The sequence below is a fragment of the Oncorhynchus mykiss genome, chromosome 17 (assembly GCF_057628025.1).
Source record: "Oncorhynchus mykiss isolate SJ-2025 chromosome 17, ASM5762802v1, whole genome shotgun sequence".
In the NCBI taxonomy this organism is placed as follows: Eukaryota; Metazoa; Chordata; class Actinopteri; order Salmoniformes; family Salmonidae; genus Oncorhynchus; species Oncorhynchus mykiss.
This window is the reverse complement of record NC_143038.1, coordinates 71367844-71391793: the sequence shown is the minus strand read 5'-3', so window position 1 is coordinate 71391793 and position 23950 is coordinate 71367844. Positions and strand designations below refer to the sequence as shown.

The 23950-nt window shown below is 44.1% G+C and overlaps 1 protein-coding gene and 1 long non-coding RNA gene across 2 annotated transcripts in view; one reads left to right on the top strand and one right to left on the bottom strand.

Annotated features, from left to right (window-relative positions):
* LOC110493299 (acid-sensing ion channel 1) overlaps window positions 1-16141 on the bottom strand; it is a 412094-nt gene extending 395953 nt beyond the window's left edge. The window contains exon 1 of the mRNA XM_036950916.2: window positions 15658-16141. Coding sequence (XP_036806811.2) covers window positions 15658-16025 — 368 coding nt within the window. The 5' untranslated portion in view covers window positions 16026-16141. The remainder of the gene's footprint in view (window positions 1-15657) is intronic.
* Window positions 1-23950, top strand: part of LOC149976493 (uncharacterized) — a 75417-nt gene that overhangs the window by 9270 nt on the left and 42197 nt on the right. The window contains exon 2 of the long non-coding RNA XR_016488102.1: window positions 22585-22688. This is a non-coding gene — a long non-coding RNA (uncharacterized LOC149976493). The remainder of the gene's footprint in view (window positions 1-22584; window positions 22689-23950) is intronic.

Here is a 23950-nt window from a genome sequence, read left to right as displayed (position 1 = left end):
CAAGATATTTGTATCGATCAACAGTCTCCACTGGCTCACCATCTATCAGTCTGTGAGCTCCTCTGGAAATCAATAGCCATATCCTTGGTTTTCTTGACAGCAGGTTCTAAATATGAGCAGGCACACCATCCTACAAGATTCTTCCACCACTGGGCCACTAGTCCGGTATGGGTCTTACATCCCTCAAGATGCTCCAGTACCATCAGGCTCCAGTACCATCAGGCTCCAATACCATCAGGCTCCAGTACCATCAGGCTCCAGTACCATCAGGCCATGGCTCACCTCCTCATCCAGTAAAAGACTCACGATAAACGAGTCGTCTGCAAACCTAATAATATGTCCATAGTCGTTATTACTCTGACAATCATTAGTGTACAGTACACAAAACAGAGGGGAAAGGACACACCCTATTGGTGTCAACAAATAGTAGTCCGGTATGAGTCTTACATCCCTCAAGATGCTCCAGTACCATCAGGCTCCAATACCATCAGGCTCCAATACCATCAGGCTCCAATACCTTCAGGCTCCAATACCATCAGGCTCCAATACCATCAGGCTCCAATACCATCAGGCTCCAATGCCATCAGGCTCCAATACCATCAGGCTCCAATACCATCAGGCTCCAATACCATCAGGCTCCAATAGATCAACTCTCCAGTAGGAGGTGGGGTAGACAGATCAACTCTCCAATAGGAGGTGCTGTAGACAGATCAACTCTCCAGTAGGAGGTGCTGTAGACAGATCAACTCTCCAGTAGGAGGTGCTGTAGACAGATCAACTCTCCAGTAGGAGGTGCTGTAGGTAGATCAACTCTACAGTAGGAGGTGCTGTAGATAGATCAACTCTCCAGTAGGAGGTGCTGTAGACAGATCAACTATCCAGTAGGAGGTGCTGTAGGTAGATCAACTCTCCAGTAGGAGGTGCTGTGCTGTAGACGGATCAACTCTCCCATAGGAGGTGGTGTAGACAGATCAACTCTCCAGTAGGAGGTGCTGTAGATAGATCAATTATCCAGTAGGAGGTGGTGTAGATAGATCAACTCTCCAGTAGGAGGTGCTGTGCTGTAGACGGATCAACTCTCCAGTAGGAGGTGCTGTGCTGTAGACGGATCAACTCTCCAGTAGGAGGTGCTGTAGGTAGATCAACTCTACAGTAGGAAGTGCTGTAGATAGATCAACTCTCCAGTAGGAGGTGCTGTAGATAGACCAACTCTCCATTAGGAGGTGCTGTAGATAGACCAACTCTCCAGTAGGAGGTGTTGTAGATAGATCAACTCTTCAGTAGGAGGTGCTGTAGATAGATCAACTCTCCAGTAGGAGGTGCTGTGCTGTAGACGGATCAACTCTCCCGTAGGAGGTGCTGTAGACAGATCAACTCTCCAGTAGGAGGTGCTGTAGGTAGATCAACTCTCCAGTAGGAGGTGCTGTAGATAGATCAACTCTACAGTAGGAGGTGCTGTAGATAGATCAACTCTCCAGGAGGAGGTGCTGTGCTGTAGACAGATCAACTCTCCAGTAGGAGGTGGTGTAGATACATCAACTCTCCAGTAGGAGGTGCTGTAGATAGATCAACTCTCCAGTAGGAGGTGCTGTAGGTAGATCAACTCTCCAGTAGGAGGTGCTGTGCTGTAGACGGATCAACTCTCCCATAGGAGGTGGTGTAGACAGATCAACTCTCCAGTAGGAGGTGCTGTAGATAGATCAATTATCCAGTAGGAGGTGGTGTAGATAGATCAACTCTCCAGTAGGAGGTGCTGTGCTGTAGACGGATCAACTCTCCAGTAGGAGGTGCTGTGCTGTAGACGGATCAACTCTCCAGTAGGAGGTGCTGTAGGTAGATCAACTCTACAGTAGGAAGTGCTGTAGATAGATCAACTCTCCAGTAGGAGGTGCTGTAGATAGACCAACTCTCCATTAGGAGGTGCTGTAGATAGACCAACTCTCCAGTAGGAGGTGCTGTAGATAGATCAACTCTTCAGTAGGAGGTGCTGTAGATAGATCAACTCTCCAGTAGGAGGTGCTGTAGATAGATCAACTCTCCAGTAGGAGGTGCTGTGCTGTAGACGGATCAACTCTCCCGTAGGAGGTGCTGTAGACAGATCAACTCTCCAGTAGGAGGTGCTGTAGGTAGATCAACTCTCCAGTAGGAGGTGCTGTAGATAGATCAACTCTACAGTAGGAGGTGCTGTAGATAGATCAACTCTCCAGGAGGAGGTGCTGTGCTGTAGACAGATCAACTCTCCAGTAGGAGGTGGTGTAGATACATCAACTCTCCAGTAGGAGGTGCTGTAGATATATCAACTCTCCAGTAGGAGGTGCTGTAGGTAGATCAACTCTCCAGTAGGAGGTGGTGTAGATAGATCAACTCTCCAGTAGAAGGTGCTGTAGATAGATCAACTCTCCAGTAGGAGGTGCTGTAGGTAGATCAACTCTCCAGTAGGAGGTGGTGTAGATAGATCAACTCTCCAGTAGGAGGTGCTGTAGATAGATCAACTCTCCAGTAGGAGGTGCTGTAGGTAGATCAACTCTCCAGTAGGAGGTGCTGTAGGTAGATCAACTCTCCAGTAGGAGGTGCTGTAGATAGATCAACTCTCCAGTAGGAGGTGCTGTAGGTAGATCAACTCTCCAGTAGGAGGTGGTGTAGATACATCAACTCTCCAGTAGGAGGTGCTGCCCAGCCTATTGTTTTTTCAAAATGGTGCATAGACCATTGAAAGCCTGACGTTGTTTCAAAAGTACAAATTCAACATATGTTAAATTGTCGCTGTTGAAAATTGGTTACCATGATGACACAATCCTTTGATTAAAATGTTACCCTGAAAACAACAGTTGATGTCTTAAAAGAATCCAATGTGTTTTCCATGTAGATTCCACGTCACAATACATTGAAAGAATACGTTGAAACAACGTTAATTTAACCAGTTTATGCCTAAGTGGGGAGTTATCTTCCCAGCTTTATGCTGTATCCCCAACCATAGATGGAATCCCCTCCCAAGCAGAACGGGATTTACCTCTCAGTTCAGCGTCCATCTTGTGATTTAACCTCCTTAGTCATGCCCTCCATCTTTACCCTCTTCTATGCTCTTCTATGCTTCCCTTCTATGGGTGGCATCGCCCTGGTGAAAAGTGATATTTTTTTAGATTAAGGATAGTTCTGAGTGATTTGGTTACCCAAGGTTATGTTAATTGTGAATATTTTTGCATGATTTCTGAGGTATTACCACATTGTCACAGGCTGTAACATAGTTGGTCACAGGGTCAGTCTGCTCATCCAGGTCAGTGCAGGATCTAGTAAACATGTCCCAGTCATTATTATCAAAGCTGCCCTGTAAACATGTCCCAGTCAGTAGTATCAAAGCTGTCCTGTAAACATGTCCCAGTCAGTATTATCAAAGCTGCCCTGTAAACATGTCCCAGTCATTATTATCAAAGCTGCCCTGTAAACATGTCCCAGTCAGTAGTAGCAAAGCTGCCCTGTAAACATGTCCCAGTCAGTATTATCAAAGCTGTCCTGTAAACATGTCCAAGTCAGTATTATCAAAGCTGCCCTGTAAACATGTCCCAGTCAGTATTATCAAAGCTGTCCTGTAAACATGTCCCAGTCAGTAGTATCAAAGCTGCCCTGTAAACATGTCCAAGTCAGTATTATCAAAGCTGTCCTGTAAACATGTCCCAGTCAGTATTATCAAAGCTGTCCTGTAAACATGTCCCAGTCAGTAGTATCAAAGCTGCCCTGTAAACATGTCCAAGTCAGTATTATCAAAGCTGTCCTGTAAACATGTCCCAGTCAGTAGTATCAAAGCTGCCCTGTAAACATGTCCCAGTCAGTAGTATCAAAGCTGCCCTGTAAACATGTCCAAGTCAGTATTATCAAAGCTGTCCTGTAAACATGTCCCAGTCAGTATTATCAAAGCTGTCCTGTAAACATGTCCCAGTCAGTAGTATCAAAGCTGCCCTGTAAACATGTCCCAGTCAGTAGTATCAAAGCTGTCCTGTAAACATGTCCCAGTCAGTATTATCAAAGCTGTCCTGTAAACATGTCCCAGCCAGCAGTATCAAAGCTGTCCTGTAAACATGCCCCAGTCGGTATTATCAAATCTGTCCTGGAGACACTCAGAGCTCCTCTGGGCTCAGTTCGACTTTGCCTCTCTCCGGGACAGGTTTGTAGGTGGGAACGAGGTAAACAGTGTTATGGTCAGCTGAGTCCAGAGGAGCTTTGGTGATGGATATATATGGCCCCTTTACTGTCCCATAAAACAAATCCAACACTTTACCCTGTCTTCTAGGCAATGTTCACTCTCATTTTTTTTTTTTCGGCTACTGAGCAAATTTCTGTTCTGCTGAGCGCACACTAGAATGTTGTAGCAAACACAAATTCTGTGTAACTTCCGGCGTGGGTTTACTGTGAACACTGAGGCTGAACCCCTGTTAAATTTACAGACAATGTGCGGTGATCAATGTAGGTCTACATTTCATGAGACTTTTGAAAAATAAAAACATGCAGGGCTTGACATTAACCTGTTTATCATCTTGTCCTTCAGACAAGGAGGTGTCTGAACATTTTGTTTTTGTGGTTTGATGCAAGACACCACTTTACAAAATAAAATGCATCATTATTCCCACACCATTATTACAGAGAATCAGACAAATTATGCCACTCTCTGCCTATTGGCTACTTAGCTTGTTCAAGCCTGTCTCAAAATACAACACTGCATGTTTTTACCTGAATGATAACTGGGCTAATAACTCACTAACTAGCAAAGGATATGAACAAATGTGCACACATATCTACATGCAGCTCTCTCTTTGATGAAAAAAAAAAAAGTGCATAACAATCGTGACCGCTCATACTGTAAACACAGTCCAGTTCAAAGTGAATGGCACAAATTCATATATGGAAATTATTTATTTGCATATAGGCTACTGCAGCTCTGATTGGTCATGGCGCACCGGTTACAGGCATGAGCCGTGCCTGTCAATGCAATAAAATCTTATTCCGATGGCAGGGAGCTCGGTGTACTGGGCAGTACGTACTACCCTCTGTAGATAACGCCTTACGGTCTACACACAAGTCAAGGTTACAATACGGCTTAACTCCCTCATAAATTACACCACCTTTACACCTTTATTTCAGGATACCCTGAATAAGGTCGAACGAACTTGCTGGTCCCATGTGGAAAAAAACTACTTTTTTTATTTCCCCCCCCAATAGAAAAAACAGCATTCGCCATGCTCTGTCATTTTAAATGGATAAGAGCTATGGATAACAGCTATGGATAACAGCTATGGATAACAGCTATGGATAACAGCTATGGATAAGAACTATGAATAACAGCTATGGATAACAGCTATGGATAACAGCTATGGATAACAGCTATGGATAACAGCTATGGATAAGAGCTATGGATAAGAGCTATGGATAACAGCTATGGATAACAGCTATGGATAACAGCTATGGATAACAGCTATGGATAAGAGCTATGGATAAGAGCTATGGATAAGAGCTATGGATAAGAGCTAGGTAAATGAGTAATCCGTTTGGAGAAAGGGATTGTAAATACACATCGCAATTGTTAAATATTTAAAAAAATATTGTGATCCCTGGAGACGAATATGAAGCCAGCCACATGGAAGCAAACTGAAAATCATATCAACATGACACGTATTGGGGACCCTTTTCCACTGTGAAATAGACTGTAAATAGCTGTGCCGTTATTCAGAATATTTATTGTGTACCCTAATAATTTGCGTGGAATAAATTTGGACACCCAAGCTATAGGCTTTTGTAGGACCTGCCGAGGTGAAGAATGGCTTTTCTCCATTTTATTTTTCAAATGTTATATCATGTTAAATATTATCCACTATCGGATGCCATCGTCAATAGTACCCACATACATTTATAATGGTCACTTTAATTTTAGTTTTCTTCCATTTCTTCCAGCTTTCATTTTGCATCATTCCATTCCGTTGACCTTTCTTTCCTCTGTCACGTCTGTGTAGTTGTTCCTGAGGGTCACTAGCATTACTGGATCAAATTAGGCTAATGTTGAGCAAAAATGTAGTACATGAAGCCTATTGTAATCATTATGGAACTCAGACCACACGTAGCATGTTCAACCTGGAGCCTGACGCAACGGTTCACCACGACCGGACCATTGTCATACAGTGCCATGATTAGTGAGAATTAGGCTAGATTTATAGAACTATTGTTTAACCCCTATTGGACACTATCTTCCACCTTCCAATATTTCATGGATTGAATTTGAATATAACAACTTTCAGTATGACTCAATATATTTTAATGCTTAAAGGCTCTCCAAAACAGTTTTTTTATGATACATACATACTTTCCTAACCCTGACATGTGTCTAAATAATCTACAAGATCAGAGTATTTTTAAATCTACCAGTTGGTGGTGAATCCAAGACGAAAATACATACAGTTGAAGTCGGAAGTTTACATACACTTAGGTTGGAGTCATTAAAACTTGTTTTTCAACCACTCCACAAATTTATTGTTAACAAACTATAGTTCTGGCAAGTCGGTTAGCACATCTACTTTGTGCAGGACACAAGTAATTTTTCCAACAATAGTTTACAGACAGATTATTTCACTTATAACCTCTCTTGGGTAGGCGGCAGTATTTTGAATTGTGGATGAATGAGGTGCTCAATGTAAACTGCCTGTTACTCAGGGCCAGAAGCTGGGATATGCATATGCATGGTAGTATTGGATAGAAAACACTCTAAAGTTTCCAAAACTGTTACAATAATGTCTGTGAGTACATGGCAGGGGAAAACCTGAGGAAAATCTATCCAGGAAATGGGATATTTTTGATGTGGGTACTTTTCTACTGAATGCCTATACAGTATGTATTTGGATAGGAACCAAATTGCAGATTCTATGGCTTCCACTAGATGTCAACAGCTTTTAGATTTAGTATTCTGAAAAACAAGGAAGAATGAGACCATTTTGTAAGTGGCATGCAGAATGAAGCAGAGCTCCTTTCGCTATTTTTCCTTTCTATTGAAGACGCAATTGTCCGGTTTAAATATTATCAATTATTTAGACAATAAACAACCTGAGGATTAATTATAAACGTCGTTTGACATGTTTCAACGAATTTTACCGGTACAATTAGGATGTATTCGTCTGCATGTCGTGACTGCCTTTGAGCCAGTGGATTACTGAACAAAACGCGCCAACAAAACAGAGTATTTGGGACATAAAGAGGGACTTTATCGAACAAAACAAACATTTATTGTGTAGCTGGGACTCTTGTGAGTGCAAACATAGGAAGATCATCAAAGGTAAGTGATTCATTTTATCGCTATTTCTGACTTTTGTAATTCCTTTACTTGGTTGTAAAATGTTTGTATGTTTTTGTACGCGGGGTGCTGCCCTCAGATAATCGCATGTTATGCTTTCGCCGTAAAGCCTTTTTGAAATCTGACACAGCGGCTGGATTAACAAGAAGTTAATCTTTAAACCGATGTATAACACTTCTATTTTTATTAATGTTTAATTTGGCTATTTCTGTATTTTGAATTTGGCACTCTGCAATTTCACCGGATGTTGGCTATTATCCAACCTGCCCATAAGAAGATAATTCACTGAATCACAATTCCAGTGGGTCAGAAGTTTACATACACTTAGTTGACTGTGCTTTTAAACAGCTTGGAAAATTCCAGAAAATTATGTCATGGCTATAGAAGCTTCTGATAGGTTTATTGACATAATCTGAGTCAATTGGAGGAGTCAATTGGAGGTGTACCTGTGGATGTATTTCAAGGTCTACCTCCAAACTCAGTGCCTCTTTGCTTGACATCATGGGAAAAAGAAATCAGCCAAGACCTCGTAAACAAATTGTAGACCTCCACAAGTCTGGTTCATCCTTGGGAGCAAATTGCAAAAGCCTGAAGGTACCATGTTCATCTGTACAAACAATAGTACGCAAGTATAAACACCATGTGACCACGCAGCCGTCATACCGCTCAGGAAGGAGCGACGTTCTGTCTCCTAGAGATGAACGTACTTTTGACAAAGTCAATTAAGGTTTGTGTCAATCCCGCCCACATCTGGCAGCACACAAGTTATTATCAATTTGAAGTGAAGCTGCACGCGACCCAATCGTAATGCCTGTGGTAAATTGGGTTGACTTTGGATATCCCTATGGGGCTAGTTAGGGACCATCTGTAAATTACACAATGTACAGGAGACAATATGTTAAAATTCCAATGGCTCAAATTTCAATGACTTAACCTCAAACCAACTATAATAGAAGTAGAAATTAAAATACTGATATTGAATGGGGAAACTAAAAGGTGTGCAATATGAAAATATTGTCTCATTTACATGTGTCATTTATTGACGGTCCCTAACTAGCCCCGGAGATGGGCTACCCAAAGTTAAACCAACTTTGCCACATTTGCACACTAGCTGAAGATAATTGGCTAAATAATTTGCCAAACTCTTCCCACCTGTGAACACACACAGGAGACACCTACATCAACTGACGTTTTGAATTCATACCCTTTTTTAATGAACCAAAACTTAAATGAGGCCAAATCAAGAAGTGCTGTTGCCCTTTAAATACCACTAAAAAGTGTAAATCAATCCCAGAACAACAGCAAAGGACCTTGAAGATGCTGGAGGAAACAGGTACAAAAGTATCCACAGTAAAAGGAGCCCTATATCGACATAACCTGAAAGGCCGCTCAGCGAGGAAGAAGCCACTACTCCAAAACCGCCATTAAAAAAAGCCAGAGTACGGTTTGCAACTGCACATGGGACAAACTTTTTGGAGAAATGTCCTCTGGTCTGATGAAACAAAAATAGAACTGTTTGGCCACGATGAACATCATTAGGTTTGGCGCAAAAAGGGGGAGGCTTGCAAGCCGAAGAACACCATCCCAACCGTGAAGCACAGGGGTGGCAGTATCATGTTGTGGGGGTGCTTTGCTGCAGGAGGGACTGGTGCACCTCAAAAAATAGATGGCATCTCGAGGGAGGGCATCTCGAGGGAGGGAAATTATGTGGATATATTGAAGCAACATCTCAAGACATCAGTCAGGAAGTTAACACTTGGTTGCAAATGGGTCTTCCAAATGGACATTGACCCCAAGCATACTTCCAAAGTTGTGGCAAAATGGCTTAAGTACAACAAAGTCAAGGCATTGGAGTGGCTCTGACCTCAATCCTATAGAAAATGTGTGGGCAGAACTGAAAAAGTGAGTGCGAGCAAGGAGGCCTACAAACCTGACTCAGTTACACCAGCTCTCTCAGGAGGAATGGGCCAAAATTCACCCAACTTATTGTGGGAAGCTTGTGGAAGGCTACCCGAAACATTTGACCCAAGTTAAACAATTTAAAGGCAATGCTACCAAATACTAATTAAGTGTATGTAAACTTCTGACCCACTGGGAATGTGATGAAGGAAATACAAGCTGAAATAAATCATTCTCTCTAATATTATTCTGACATTTCACATTCTTAAAATAAAGTGGTGATCCTAACTGACCTGAATCAGGAAATTTTACTAGGATTAAATGTCAGGAATTGTGAAAAACTGAGTATAAATGTATTTGGCTAAGGTGTATGTAAACTTCCGACTTCAACTGTAGCTCTACTGCTGTACATATCATTGTCAGTATATATTGTTGGCGTATAAACACAGATTAAGTGTTATTTGGGTTGTTAATTGAATTCATTCTGACATTTTTGATTTCCTGTTTTTCCAGGATTAATTGTGTACTTGTTTGACATTTCCTCTGCACTGTCAGGAGATAGTAACATAAGCATTTAGCTGCACCCGCTATAACATCTGCTTAACTATGTATGTGACCAACAAACTTTGATTTTATTTTATTTGACGAACTCCCTCTCTCTCAAACGCGCACACACACAAACACACACCCAATGCCCTCACAAGAAACAGAGGAACATTATGTGTCTACAGCATCCAAGATCAAAACTCTCTGCATTCAGGAGAAAACAGTCCAGGGGGGTCTCTCTCCATTCAGGAGAAAACAGTCCAGGGGGGTCTCTCTCCATTCAGGAGAAAACAGTCCAGGGGGGTCTCTCTCAGTACAGGAGAAAACGTTGAGTAAAGGAAGCGCAGGGGGGGGGGGGGGGATCTGTTATTCAGCACGACAACACGGTGCATGTTGGGTGCATTGTATTATTTCTTATTGTCATTGTCCAGAAGGAACCTCCAAGTCAGCATTTGGGTGGAAGGTGTACACCCTGTGTATCCTGTACAGACGACTAATTATACAACTGGAACTTGCATCCCAAATGCCCCGGGCCCAGGTCTAAAGTAGTGCACTATATAGGGAATAGGGCTCTGGTCTAAAGTAGTGCACTATATAGGGAATAGGGTTCTGGTCTAAAGTAGTGCACTATATAGGGAACAGGGCTCTGGTCTAAAGTAGTGCACTATATAGAGAATAGGGCCCTGGTCTAAAGCAGTGCACTTATATAGGGCTCTGGTCTAAAGTAGTGTACTATATAGGGCTCTGGTCTAAAGTAGTGTACTATATAGGGTTCTGGGCTAAAGTAGTGCACTATAAAGGGCTCTGGTCTAAAGTAGTGCACTATATAGGGCTCTGGTCTAAAGTAGTGCACTATATAGAGAATAGGTTGCCATTTGGGACACAGTCACTGTGGTTTCACCAACGCCACTAATTACACTGGGATAAAGACTGGTTTATCTACACAGCTTACCAGACACTGCTTAATTGCTTTCTGAGTCTGCTCCTCTCTCTCTCACTCTCTATCAATGTCTCTGAGTCTCTCTCTCTCTCCTCCTCTATGTCTGATTGTCTCCCTTCTCGCTCTGCCTCGAGCTAATTTAGAGGCCTCGAGCTAATTTAGAGGCCCCGAGCTAATTTAGAGGCCCCGAGCTAATTTAGAGGCCCCGAGCTAATTTAGAAGCCCCGAGCTAATTTAGAGGCCCCGAGCTAATTTAGAGGCCTCGAGCTAATTTAGAGGCCCCGAGCTAATTCAGAGGACACCACTGTTGCTCTGCTTTACCTGTTTAACTTCATATTTCATGACTTGGTTTTCATATTTGTGCAATAACAACACCTGTTAATGAGCACGTAATGGACTGACTGCCGAGACCCGGGGGGGTCGGCTCTGTAATGCCGATGGACCAGGTAACGTTGTGCTGGCACTATGGAGTTAGACTACAGCCTCCTCGCCATCCCAGTTTATCGTACTATTGCAGGGGAAGAGTTTTCAGGATCCTAGAGGTGTCCGTCCGTCCTTCCTTAGGCCTCGCTGGGAGGATTGTGTCAGCCGAGAATATTCCTGCGAATACCTTCGAGTGATTAAATACAATGCATTCAAAAAATGTCCCCAAGGTTCGTGGTAAATGTGAACACGGAGGTCAGAGAGAGAAATAGAGAGAGAGAGATGTAGTGTTCTTACGGGGCCTTAGGCGAAAGAGCTGCGTGGATCGATACGCTGAAACTACACATGAAGTAATGCCCTTTGGTAGCTGTTTAATAACGGCACTGTGTGTGTGTGTGTGTGTGTGTGTGTGTGTGTGTGTGTGTGTGTGTGTGTGTGTGTGTGTGTGTGCGTGCGTGTGTGTGTTTGTGTGTGTGTGTGTGCGTGTGTGTGTGAATATGCATTGTGTGTAGAGAGAGAGAGTGGATATATAGGCAGAAAGCCCAGTCCGCACAATCTGACGACAAACAACTGATTGAAAGTCAAACAGAGAGTCCAAAACCTCTTGTTCAGTACACCCCATAGAATCTCATCCAGTTCTCGAACTGTGTATTGTTAGTCTTTTGTCTGTAAGGTATTTTATGTGTTATGTGTCGGACCCCAGGAAGACTAGCTGTCGCCATTGGATTCTAAAGTAACAACTAACAACATAAACACTTGAGTTACAGCCAAATGCTTCAATCAATACGTAATGTTAAACCTGAATGTCCTGGTTCAAAGATGGCGGTGTGTCCTACTAACTCCTATAGTGTAACCTTACCGATATACCCTGAATACAGCCAGCGATGAAGATCAGTAAAGACGAGTCTCTGTGAAAGTAAATCAGCTTTTTTTAAATTTTTATCTTGACTGCCATCGTCTATTGTTTATCAAGGGAAAGGAAAGAAGAGATAGAAAGATGGATATAGAAGATGTGAAAGGTGTAAAATCTAAAGTGCGTTGTGGGGGTGGCAGGTAGTGGGGGTGGCAGGTAGTGGGGGAGGCAGGTAGTGGGGGTGGCAGGTAGTGGGGACGGCAGGTATTGGGGACGGCAGGTAGTGGGGGTGATAGGTAGTGGGGGAGGCAGGTAGTGGGGGAGGCAGGTAGTGGAGGAGGCAGGTAGTGGGGGAGGCAGGTAGTGGGGGAGGCAGGTAGTGGGGGTGGCAGGTAGTGGGGGTGGCAGGTAGTGGGGGTGGCAGGTAGTGGGGGTGGCAGGTAGTGGGGGAGGCAGGTAGTGGGGGTGGCAGGTAGTGGGGGAGGCAGGTAGTGGGGGTGGCAGGTAGTGGGGGTGGCAGGTAGTGGGGGAGGCAGGTAGTGGGGGAGGCAGGTAGCCTAGTGGTTAGAGTGTTGGGTTAGTAACCAAAAGGTTGCAAGATCGAATCCCTGAGCTGACAAGGTTAAAAATCTGTCGTTCTGCCCCTGAACAACCCACTGTTCCTAGGCCGTCATTGACAAAAATAATTTGTTCTTAACTGACTTGCCTGGTTAAATAAAGGTAAAATAAAAATAAGTTAGTTAGTTAAATTAGTTAAAATAAAGGTAAATAATAATAAAGTAAATACCAGATTAAATTCTAAGAACAGATATACAGTGGGGAGAACAAGTATTTGATACACTGCCGATTTTGCAGATTTTCCTACTTAAAGCATGTAGAGGTCAGTAATGTTTTATCATAGGTACACTTCAACTGTGACAGACGGAATCTAAAACTAAAATCCAGAAAATCACATTGTATGATTTTATGTAATTAATTTGCATTTTATTGCATGACATAAGTATTTGATCACCTACCAACCAGTAAGAATTCTGGCTCTCACAGACCTGTTTGTTTTTCTTTAAGAAGCTCTCCTGTTCTCCACTCATTACCTGTATTAACTGCACCTGTTTGAACTCGTTACCTGTATAAAAGACACCTGTCCACACACTCAATCAAACAGACTCCAACCTCTCCACAATGGCCAAGACCAGAGAGCTGTGTAAGGACATCAGGGCTAAAATGGTAGACCTGCACAAGGCTGGGATGGGCTACAGGACAATAGGCAAGCAGCTTGGTGAGAAGGCAACAACTGTTGGCGCAATTATTAGAAAATGTAAGAAGTTCAAGATAACGGTCAATCACCCTCGGTCTGGGGCTCCATACAAGATCTCACCTCGTGGGGCATCAATGATCATGAGGAAGGTGAGGGATCAGCCCAGTACTACACGGCAGGACCTGGTCAATGATCTGAAGAGAGCTGGTACCACAGTCTCAAAGAAAACCATTAGTAACACACTACGCCGTCATGGATTAAAATCCTGCAGCGCACGCAAGGTCCCCCTGCTCAAGCCAGCGCATGTCCAGGCCTGTCTGAAGTTTGCCAATTACCATATGGATGATCAGAGAAGGAATGGGAGAATGTCATGTGGTCTGATGAGACAAAAATAGAGCTTTTTGGTCTAAACTCCACTCGCCGTTTTTGGAGGAAGAAGAAGGATGAGTACAACCCCAAGAACACCATCCCAACCATGAAGCATGGAGGTGGAAACATCATTCTTTGGGGATGCTTTTCTGCAAAGCGGACAGGACGACTGCACCGTATTGAGGGGAGGATGGATGGGGCCATGTATTGCTAGATCTTGGCCAACAACCTCCTTCCCTCAGTAAGAGCATTGAAGATGGGTCGTGGCTGGGTCTTCCAGCATGACAATGACCCGAAACACACAGCCGGCCGGCCGGCCGGCTGCGACAGAGCCTGGACTCGAACCAAGATATCTAGTGGCACAGCTAGTAAATGCGCCGCTCGGGAGGCCCTTACTTACATTTTCAGTTTAGCAATTTAGCAGATGCTCTTATCCAGAACGACTTACAGCTGCAATGAGGGCAAATTGATAGATTTTTCACACACTCTTAACCGCTAGGCTACCTTATTATTCATTATATCATAGAGAGTTACTGTAACCAAACACGTTCTACAGTAAGTGTGAAAGAGCATCATGCTCTTTCACATCAAGGTTTTGCATGTGTTCACCAGGTTGTTTGTGTACAGAAGCAGGATACTGCCAGGTAAGTTAAGTTGAACATTGAACAGCTAACTGGTTAAGCGCTAACTGGTTGAGTTGAACAGCTAATTGATTAAGCGCTAACTGGTTGAGTTGAACAGCTAATTGGTTAAGCGCTAACTGGTTGAATTGAACAGCTAACTGGTTAAGCAGAACAGTTAAAAGAACAGCTAACATTTTATTTAACTAGAAAGTCAGCTAAGAACAAATTCTTATTTACGATGACAGCCTACCCCGGCCAAACCCTAACCTGGACAACGCTGGGCCAATTATGTGCCACCCTATGGGACTCCCAATCACAGCCGGTTGTAAAACAGCCAGGAATCGAACCAGGGTCTGTAGTGATGCCTCTATCACTTAGATGCAGTTCCTTAGACCGCTGCGCCACTCGGGAGCCCAAAAACATGTTATGTTAAACAGCTATCTGGGTACGTTAAACAGCTAATTGGTTGAGCGCTAACTGGTGAAGTTGAACAGCTAACTGGTTATGTTGAACAGCTAACAGAACAGCCAACATGTTAAGTTGAATGCCTAACTAGTTGAGCGCTAACGGCTAACGGGATAAGTTGAACGGCTAACGGGATAAGTTGAACGGCTAACGGGATAAGTTGAACGGCTAACGGGATAAGTTGAACAGCTAACGGGATAAGTTGAGCGGATAACGGGATAAGTTGAGCGGCTAACGGGATAAGTTGAACGGCTAACGGGATAAGTTGAACGGCTAACGGGATAAGTTGAGCGGCTAACGGGATAAGTTGAGCGGCTAACGGGATAAGTTGAGCGGCTAACGGGATAAGTTGAGCGGCTAACGGGATAAGTTGAGCGGCTAACGGGATAAGTTGAGCGGATAACGGGATAAGTTGAGCGGCTAACGGGATAAGTTGAACGGTTAACTGGTATTGTTGTGGCTCCACAAACTTCTATTGAAGGGATATTGTTTGTTTTGTCTTGTTAGTATCCTTTTGTGTTCTCATACAATTCAGAGTGTCCTGAGGTCTAGCATGCGCAACAGTACATGAATTCAATGAATATGATGCACCAGGCTTTCATGTTAATATGTCACATTATAAAATGGACCATAATTAAGAGCAGACGGTAGACTACAGCTGCATACAGTCAGGTGGATGAATATGTCTGCTAGTTTATAATGAAAAGTTACTGGGAGAATATATTTACGGAGTAGATTAGAAACTCATACTGTTGACAACTGGGATCTTTTCACACTTAGATATATCTAACAGGTGATTTCAGGTAGACTCATATGGACATATAGAATACACACTGGACAAAAACACACACTAGACAAATAACATTATGACATCACAAACATACACAGACAGACAACATTATGACATCACAAACACACACACTAGAAAAACAACATTATGACATCACAAACACACACCTTCCATTGAGCAACGAGAGGAGCTCCCCGGCATGGTACAGGTCGTTGCGTGTCACCCGGCCGAAGCGAAACGTGTTGAGGTTGCAGAAGGTGACTGCGGGGAAGATCATCAACGGTGTTGCTATCTCATCCAATTTAGTGACATGGGGGTACTGTAAGTAGAACTGGACCCGGTCCACACACACCAGGACCAGGAACCCGAGAGAACCCAGGAAGAACAAGATCCACAGGCACCGCTTGATGCAGATCCGTTCATAAGTGAACATGTGCGAGATGCCATGGAGAGTCGACCTGCTGGCGAAAACTTCAATCGCCGGAGGTCGCTTGAAAGAGTCCACCATCTCTTCCGACTCCGCTTTGAGATCCATGACGAGGCGGTACGGTATCAGTGTGAAGGATTGGGAAATGGAGGGGTATAGTAGCCTAGACCAGGGGATGTTACTAACACTAGGAAGGAAGGTACTGACTGTGAGTCTGAGTTCGCGCCGTGCTACGCATGGGTTTCTATGTTCTTCCTTGTCCAGGCAGTATGAAATGTTGCGTCACTGAGCTCCCCAACAAAATAACACCGTCTACCATCTAGGCTACCAATACATTCGTCACAACGAAGTCGCCTATTTTGCGCTCAATTTCCCTTCAAAACGGTCCATGTGATAACGCAAACATACAGTATGTCCAAAAGAGTCCCAATTTACGCGCATGAATAGATTTCAATACCGATTGGTCTCTTTCTCTCTTCCAGGCTTGCAAAAACAACTCCCAGCCAAAACACAGCAAGGACTGAATGAAGTTAAGATGGTTCAGGAGCAGTTCAATGATATGGTTCAATCATATTCAAATGCAATGCAAACAACGCTGTTTGTTTTTTTGAGATGCTGTAAATTGTCTGCCCATACAACACGCTTCGTCCCTTCCCATCCGCTCTAGTAAATCCCACCTGGAGACTGTCTTGTCCCGGACGGGTGAGAAAACAGTGAGCGGCGTGTCGGTCAGGCAACTACAGCGCCTTTGCATCCCTCCTCTCCTGTCTCTAGAACAGCACTAAACACAACAATGCAGTCATCATAAACTCCCCGTTTGAGTAGGATAAGATGAAACACGATTTAAGAGACCATCATGCTTAATAATCAGGAAAAAAAAATGTAAGTCCAAAAGCAACAAATTAGGGGTAAAAAGGCAGAGGGAATCTCTGAGGATGTCGATGTAAACAGTTTTCCTTCCCTGATCAATGAATTTGATGCCCGAATCGGAGAAGAGCGGGGATTGGAAGGCACGTGTTTTAAATAGGGTGACAAAGTCGGTTCGAAAACACTTAAAGCTCCGAACCCCGCTATTCTCCGACTGATTCTCGCCTATTATGTTCTTTTAAACCACGGATTCTTGCATCGAATTCACTAGAGTATTTTTGTATTTTTTTGTAAGTAACACTCATCAGTGGTAGAAAACATGGGGCGGTGGCGCTGAGGCGGTAGGGAAGAGCGAGAGAGAGAGAGTGTGTGGTTGTGTATTCACCCCGGTCTATGGTCTGAACAGTGTCAGGGAGAGGCTGATTGTAATAGTGCTGACATGAGCTAAATGAGGTGTCTGGCTGCAGACCTACACAAGGCAGAAAAAAAGCCTTCCTTACCCACCCACAAACAACTAAGGGAATGGGACCCAAACAATATATCTCATTCTGAATCCTGATCAATACTTCTGATTAGAATGGAATGGAATGTGGACGAACATTCAAATAACCCATCCTTGGAAAGATGAGGCAGAAACAGTCAGTTAGTTAGTTGGGGTTGGCAGCCATATGCTGTACAGCCTATAGTCAATTATTTTTATTATTATTTATTATATCTTTATTACAACAAGGAACACAGACTGAGACCAAGGTCTCGTTTACATCTGGGCCCTGCATATACATGTTACACATACAGGTTAGGTACAATGATTAAGAAACTACACAAGACAAACAAAACCATCACAGATAACACAAAACAATACAGCATCAGATTACATTTACACACAGGTTATTCTACCAACAGGTTATTCTACTAACAGGTTATTCCCCTAACAGGTTATTCCCCTAACAGGTTATTCTACTAACAGGTTATTCTACTAACAGGTTATTCTACTAACAGGTTATTCCCCTAACAGGTTATTCTACCAACAGGTTATTCTACTAACAGGTTATTCCCCTAACAGGTTATTCTACCAACAGGTTATTCTACTAACAGGTTATTCCCCTAACAGGTTATTCTACTAACAGGTTATTCCCCTAACAGGTTATTCCCCTAACAGGTTATTCTACTAACAGGTTATTCTACTAACAGGTTATTCTACTAACAGGTTATTCCCCTAACAGGTTATTCTACCAACAGGTTATTCTACTAACAGGTTATTCCCCTAACAGGTTATTCTACTAACAGGTTATTCCCCTAACAGGTTATTCTACTAACAGGTTATTCTACCAACAGGTTATTCTACCAACAGGTTATTCTACTGACAGGTTATTCCCCTAACAGGTTATTCTACTAACAGCACAAGAACTTGCATTACCAGAAACAGTTACAAGAAATACAAAAATAAAAATCACCCAATAAATGTTTAAAATGAGCAACAGACTGGAGACTTTTGTCCCCCTAAATTTAGTCTGCAGGCTATTCCATAGGCAAGGAGCGTAACAGGAAAAGGCAGCCATACCCAACTCTGTGGAAACCACATGGGCCTCAAGTGTAATCCATACCCAACTCTGTGGAGACCACATGGGCCTCAAGTGTAATCCATACCCAACTCTGTGGAGATCACATGGGCCTCAAGTGTAATCCATGCTTGAGACCTGGTTTTAGGATTTATAATTCTAATATTGATGAGTGATGATAAATAAGAAGGTAGCTTATTCAGAAGTGCTTCATAGACAAACACGAGAGCATGTCGTTCTCGTCTCACGGACAGCGAAGTCCAACCCACATTATGACATAAAACACAGTGGTGAGTTCTGTAGCTAGCACCCGTAATAAACCTAAGTGCGCAATGATAAGTAGCATCCAGCGATTTTAAGTGTTAATGCTGTAGCATGCATGTAAATAATATCCCCATAATCTATAACAGACATAAAAGTAGCTTGCACGATTTGTCTTCTATTTGTAGAGGACAAACATGTCCTGTTTCTATAGAGGAAGCTTAGCTTGATTTTTAGCCGTTTATAAAGTTGGTCAATATGCATTTTAAAGTTCATCATCCAACCATATCCCTAAGTATTTATATGCAGAGACCTGATTAATTCGAGAGCCATCTAAACTCATAAATGCAAGTGTATTTTCAACCAACTTTTTGAACCTATTAAAAATCTTAACATGTGTTTTCTTTGCATTCAAAACAAGTTTCAGCTGTATAAAAGACCCTTGTAATATCTTAAAATCTGTCTCCAATAATGATAATGCTTGGTGAGCCGTTGAAGCGATAGAGTACATGACAGTGTCATCAGCATATAAATGAATTTGACACTTTCTTATCTCATCACCGATATTGTTTATGTAGAGAGTGAACAGTAATGGACCAGGTATAGAACCTTGTGGGACCCCTTTAACCAACTCCAATGGCTCTGACTGGATGCCGTCGACTCTCAACAGCCTGACTTCTATCCTTTAGATAGTCATGAAACCAACAACAGGCATCCAATCCCAGTCCTATTGACGACAACTTACCCAAAAGTATTGCATGGTCTACAGTGTCAAAAGCTTTCGTTAAATCTATGAACAAGGCGGCACAGTGCTTTCTATTGTCTAGGGCGTTAGTAATATCATTTACAACACGCACGTTGGCCGTAATAGTACTATGTTTAGGTCTGAAGCCAGATTGATTACTAGAAAGAGTATTGGTAACAGTTAAAAAATATTATAGTTGCCTATTCACCAATGACTGTAGAAGTTTAGCCAAATAGCCTACTGCAATACTGTCAAAGCAGTATGAGGAACCTACTACCATGAGGATAAGAGTACTCACCCATGAAATTGCTCATAATGCATATATAATCCCCATTTGCTATAGGATTGACTGCATGTCACAGTCTATTTAAGCAATAAGGGTGTGGTAAGGGTGTGGTGTATGGCCAATATACCACGGCTAAGGGCTGTTCTTATGTACTACAGATGCAGCCCTTAGACGTGGTATATTGGTCATATACCGCAAACCCCAGAGGTGCCTTATTGCTATTATAAACTGGTTACCAACGTAAACAAATGTTTTGTCATACCCGTCTGATATACCACGGGTGTTAGCCAATCAGCATTCAGGGTTCAAACCACGCAGTTTATAATATACAGTATATATAATTTATTGTGAATTGAAGGCTATGACTGAATGTTGGTAACATTCAGGAAAACTCCACCCAAAAACTATATTTTGGTATTTGTTTCATTAGTCCATTGTTGATATAGTCACAAACTGGTTTCAATGTCAGCAGTCAAGTATTCAGATTTCTGTATTTTGAAAGTTACAAACTTGAAAATGTGATTGCTGACATGCAAAAACTTTTCGGACTATATAACAATGGACTATGTGTTCTCTCATAGTCCGACAGCATCTGGTGGCACAGGGCTAACCATCTCTCCTACGTGGACATTTTCTCTTCTCCCCCTCCCACCTGTCCATCTCCTCTCCCTCCTGTCCATCTCCCCTCTCACCTGTCCAGCTCCTCTCCCTCCTGTCCATCTCCTCTCCCTCCTGTCCATCTCCCCTCTCACCTGTCCATCTCCTCTCCCTCCTGTCCATCTCCTCTCCCTCCTGTCCATCTCCTCTCCCACCTGTCCATCTCCCCTCCCACCTGTCCATCTCCTCTCTCACCTGTCCATCTCCTCTCCCTCCTGCCCATCTCCCCTCTCACCTGTCCATCTCCTCTCCCACCTGTCCATCTCCTCTCCACCTGTCCATCTCCTCTCCCTCCTGTCCATCTCCTCTCCCTCCTGTCCATCTCCCCTCTCACCTGTCCATCTCCTCTCCCTCCTGTCCATCTCCTCTCCCACCTGTCCATCTCCCCTCCCACCTGTCCATCTCCTCTCTCACCTGTCCATCTCCTCTCCCTCCTGCCCATCTCCCCTCTCACCTGTCCATCTCCTCTCCCACCTGTCCATCTCCTCTCATCCTGTCCATCTCCCCTTCCACGTGTCCATCTCCTCTCCCACCTGTCCATCTCCCCTATCACCTGTCCATCTCCCCTCCGTCCTGTCCATCTCCCCTATCACCTGTCCATCTCCCCTCCTACCTGTCCATCCCCTCTCCCACCTGTCCATCTCCTCTCCCACCTGTACATCTCCTCCCCACCTTTCCAAATCCCCTCCCACATGTCCATCTCCTCTCCCACCTGTCCATCTCCCCTATCACCTGTCCATCTCCCCTCCGTCCTGTCCATCTCCCCTATCACCTGTCCATCTCCCCTCCCACCTGTCCATCTCCTCGCCCACCTGTCCATCTCCTCTCCACCTGTCCATCTCCTCTCCTACCTGTCCATCTCCTCTCCCTCCTGTCCATCTCCCCTCTTACCTGTCCATCTCCTCTCCTACCTGTCCATCTCCCCTCTCACCTGTCCATCTCCTCTCCCACCTGTCCATCTCCTCATCCACCTGTCCATCTCCTCTCCTACCTGTTCATCTCCTTTCCCTCCTGTCCATCTCCCCTCTCCCCTGTCCATCTCCCCTATCACCTGTCCATCTCTTCTCCCACCTGTCCATCTCCTCTCCCTCCTGTCCATCTCCTCTCTCACCTGTCCATCTCCTCTCCATCCTGTACATCTTCTCTCCACTTGTCCGTCTCCTCTCCCACCTGTCCATCTCCTCTCCCACCTGTCCATCTCCTCACCACCTGTCCATCTCCTCTCCCACCTGTCCATCTCCCCCCACCTGTCCATCTCCTCATTTGAATTCCTTCCTTCCTGTCACCCACACTTGTCCACTCAAGTTTAACATTGTTGTCTTCTATCATCCACCAGGTGCCCTTGGAGAGTTCCTCAATGAGATTGACACCTTGATAAGCTAATTTCCTGACGATGGCTGACCACTTATCGTACTGGGCGACTTCAACCTCCCGAACGCCCGGCTTCAATTCATTTCTTTCCACCGCTTTCTTTCCAGTCCTTTTCTCTTTGACCTCACCCTTTCCCAGTCACCTTCCACCCACAGGGCAGGCAATGCACTTGACCTCATCTTCACTAGAGGCTGTTCGCCTACTAATCTCACTACAAGCCCCGTCCATGTCTCTGATCACTACTTTGTTTCCTTTTCTCTCCATCTCTCCTCCAACCCTACCCACTCAGCCCCTACCCAGCTGGTCATCCCACTACTCTCTCCCTTCTTTCCTATCCTTTTCTTTCCTTTCCTATCTTCCTCCTGTCTCCCTACTCTCCTCCCTTTCTACATCCTTTGACTCTCACTGTCTCACTGTCATCCTTTGACTCTCACTGTCTCACTGTCATCCTTTGACTCTCACTGTCTCCTGTCTCCTTTTTTTGACTTTCCCTCCCGCTCCATGGCTGAGAAACTCACTGTGTGCTAACAGAACTGGTCCCAGTCACACAGAACTACTATACAACCTGACCTTTTTCTCCCCTCACTCTCCAGATGAAATCCTGCGGCTAGTGATGTCCGGCAGCCCGATTACCTGCCCACTTGTGAGACGCTACTCTCCTAAAGAAAACCAACACTCAACCTCTCTGATGTAAAAAAAAAAAAAAACTACAGACCGGTATCCGTTCTTTCTTTTCTTTCCAAAACACAGAACGTGCTGTCTCTGATCAACTCTCTCGTTATCTCTCTCAGAACCATCTTCTTAACCCTAACTAGTCAGGCTTCAAGACGGGTCACTCAACTGAGACTGCTCTCCTCTGTGTCACAAAGGCTCTCCTCACTGCCAAAGCTGACTCTCTCTGCTCTGTTCTCATCCTCATAGATCTATCCATTACCTTCAACACCGTGAACCATCAGATCCTCCTCTCCACCCTCTCAGAGCTGAGTGTCTCAGGCTCGGCACACTCCTGGATGACATCCTACCAGGTGACGTGGAGAAGGTCTGGGTCTGAACCACGTATTCTTACTACAGGTGTCCCCCAGGGCTCGGTTCTAGGCCCTCTCCTCTTCTCTCTATATACCAAGTCACTCGGCTCCGTCATATCCTCACATGGTCTGTCCTATCACTGCTATGAGGATGACACTCATCAACTCTTCTCCTTCCTCCCCTTCTGACACCCAGGTGGTGACACGCGTCTCTGAGAGTCTGGCAGACATCTCAGTTTGGATGTTGGCCCACCACTTTTAGACAGCTGTAACTATAACAGGCCTCTGCACTTCACATTAGACGGCTGTAACTATACGAGGCATCTCTGCATTTCACATTAGATGGCTGTTACTATACGAGGCTTATCTGCACTTCACATTAGATGGCTATAACTATAAGAGAAGCATTCATAAATATATAAGGACCTCTTATAGAATGTCTACTGTAGTATAAAACAATGAAATAAAATGTTTTGTATTATTCAACAAAACCATCTCTGTATTCCTAAGTAATATTCAAATGTGGCGCAGCGTTCAATAGCAATCTACTCATTGTTCCCTATTGCCTTTTGAAAGACAGACACTCAAGCTAATTCTAAGCGAGGTGAAAAGTGTCAGGTCTAGTTCTGGATATAGTTGTTGCTGTTTCTCCTGCTGCTGATGGTGCCTGGCATGGCGAACAGAACACTGTTTAATATTTCATTGGGATGACAGTGTGAAGCCAGAGACTGGCATAATGGCATTGGGCACTGGGATAGGTTTGGCTTTGGGAGCTGGGTCTGCCAAAACATGCATGCCAAGAGAGGGAGACACAGAAAGAGAGAAACAGGGGGGAGAGAGAGAGGGGAGAGAGAAACAGAGTGAGAGAGGGGGGGAAGAGAAACAGAGGGGAGAGAGAAACAGAGGGGAGAGAGGGGGTTGGAGAAACAGAGGGGAGAGAGAAACAGAGGGGAGAGAGAAACAGAGTGAGAGAGAGAGGGGGAAAGAGCAACAGGGAGAGAGAGAGGGGTAGAGAGGGGGGGGGGTGAAAGTCAGAGAGGAGTGAGAGAGAGAAGGCTCTGCTGTGTAAAATGCCAACTCCAGGGACCTGTCTGGCAGAGAGATTAATAGGAGGCCTTCACTGCTTATCCAGTCTCTCTCTAGTAGGGCCTCAGGTGCTTCAGGTGGAGTATAGCTGTTTATCCTTCTGTTGCTGATGCCTGGAAGAACACTGTTTTATATATTTCATTGGGACGTGTTTTATTTTATTTAATTTAACCTTT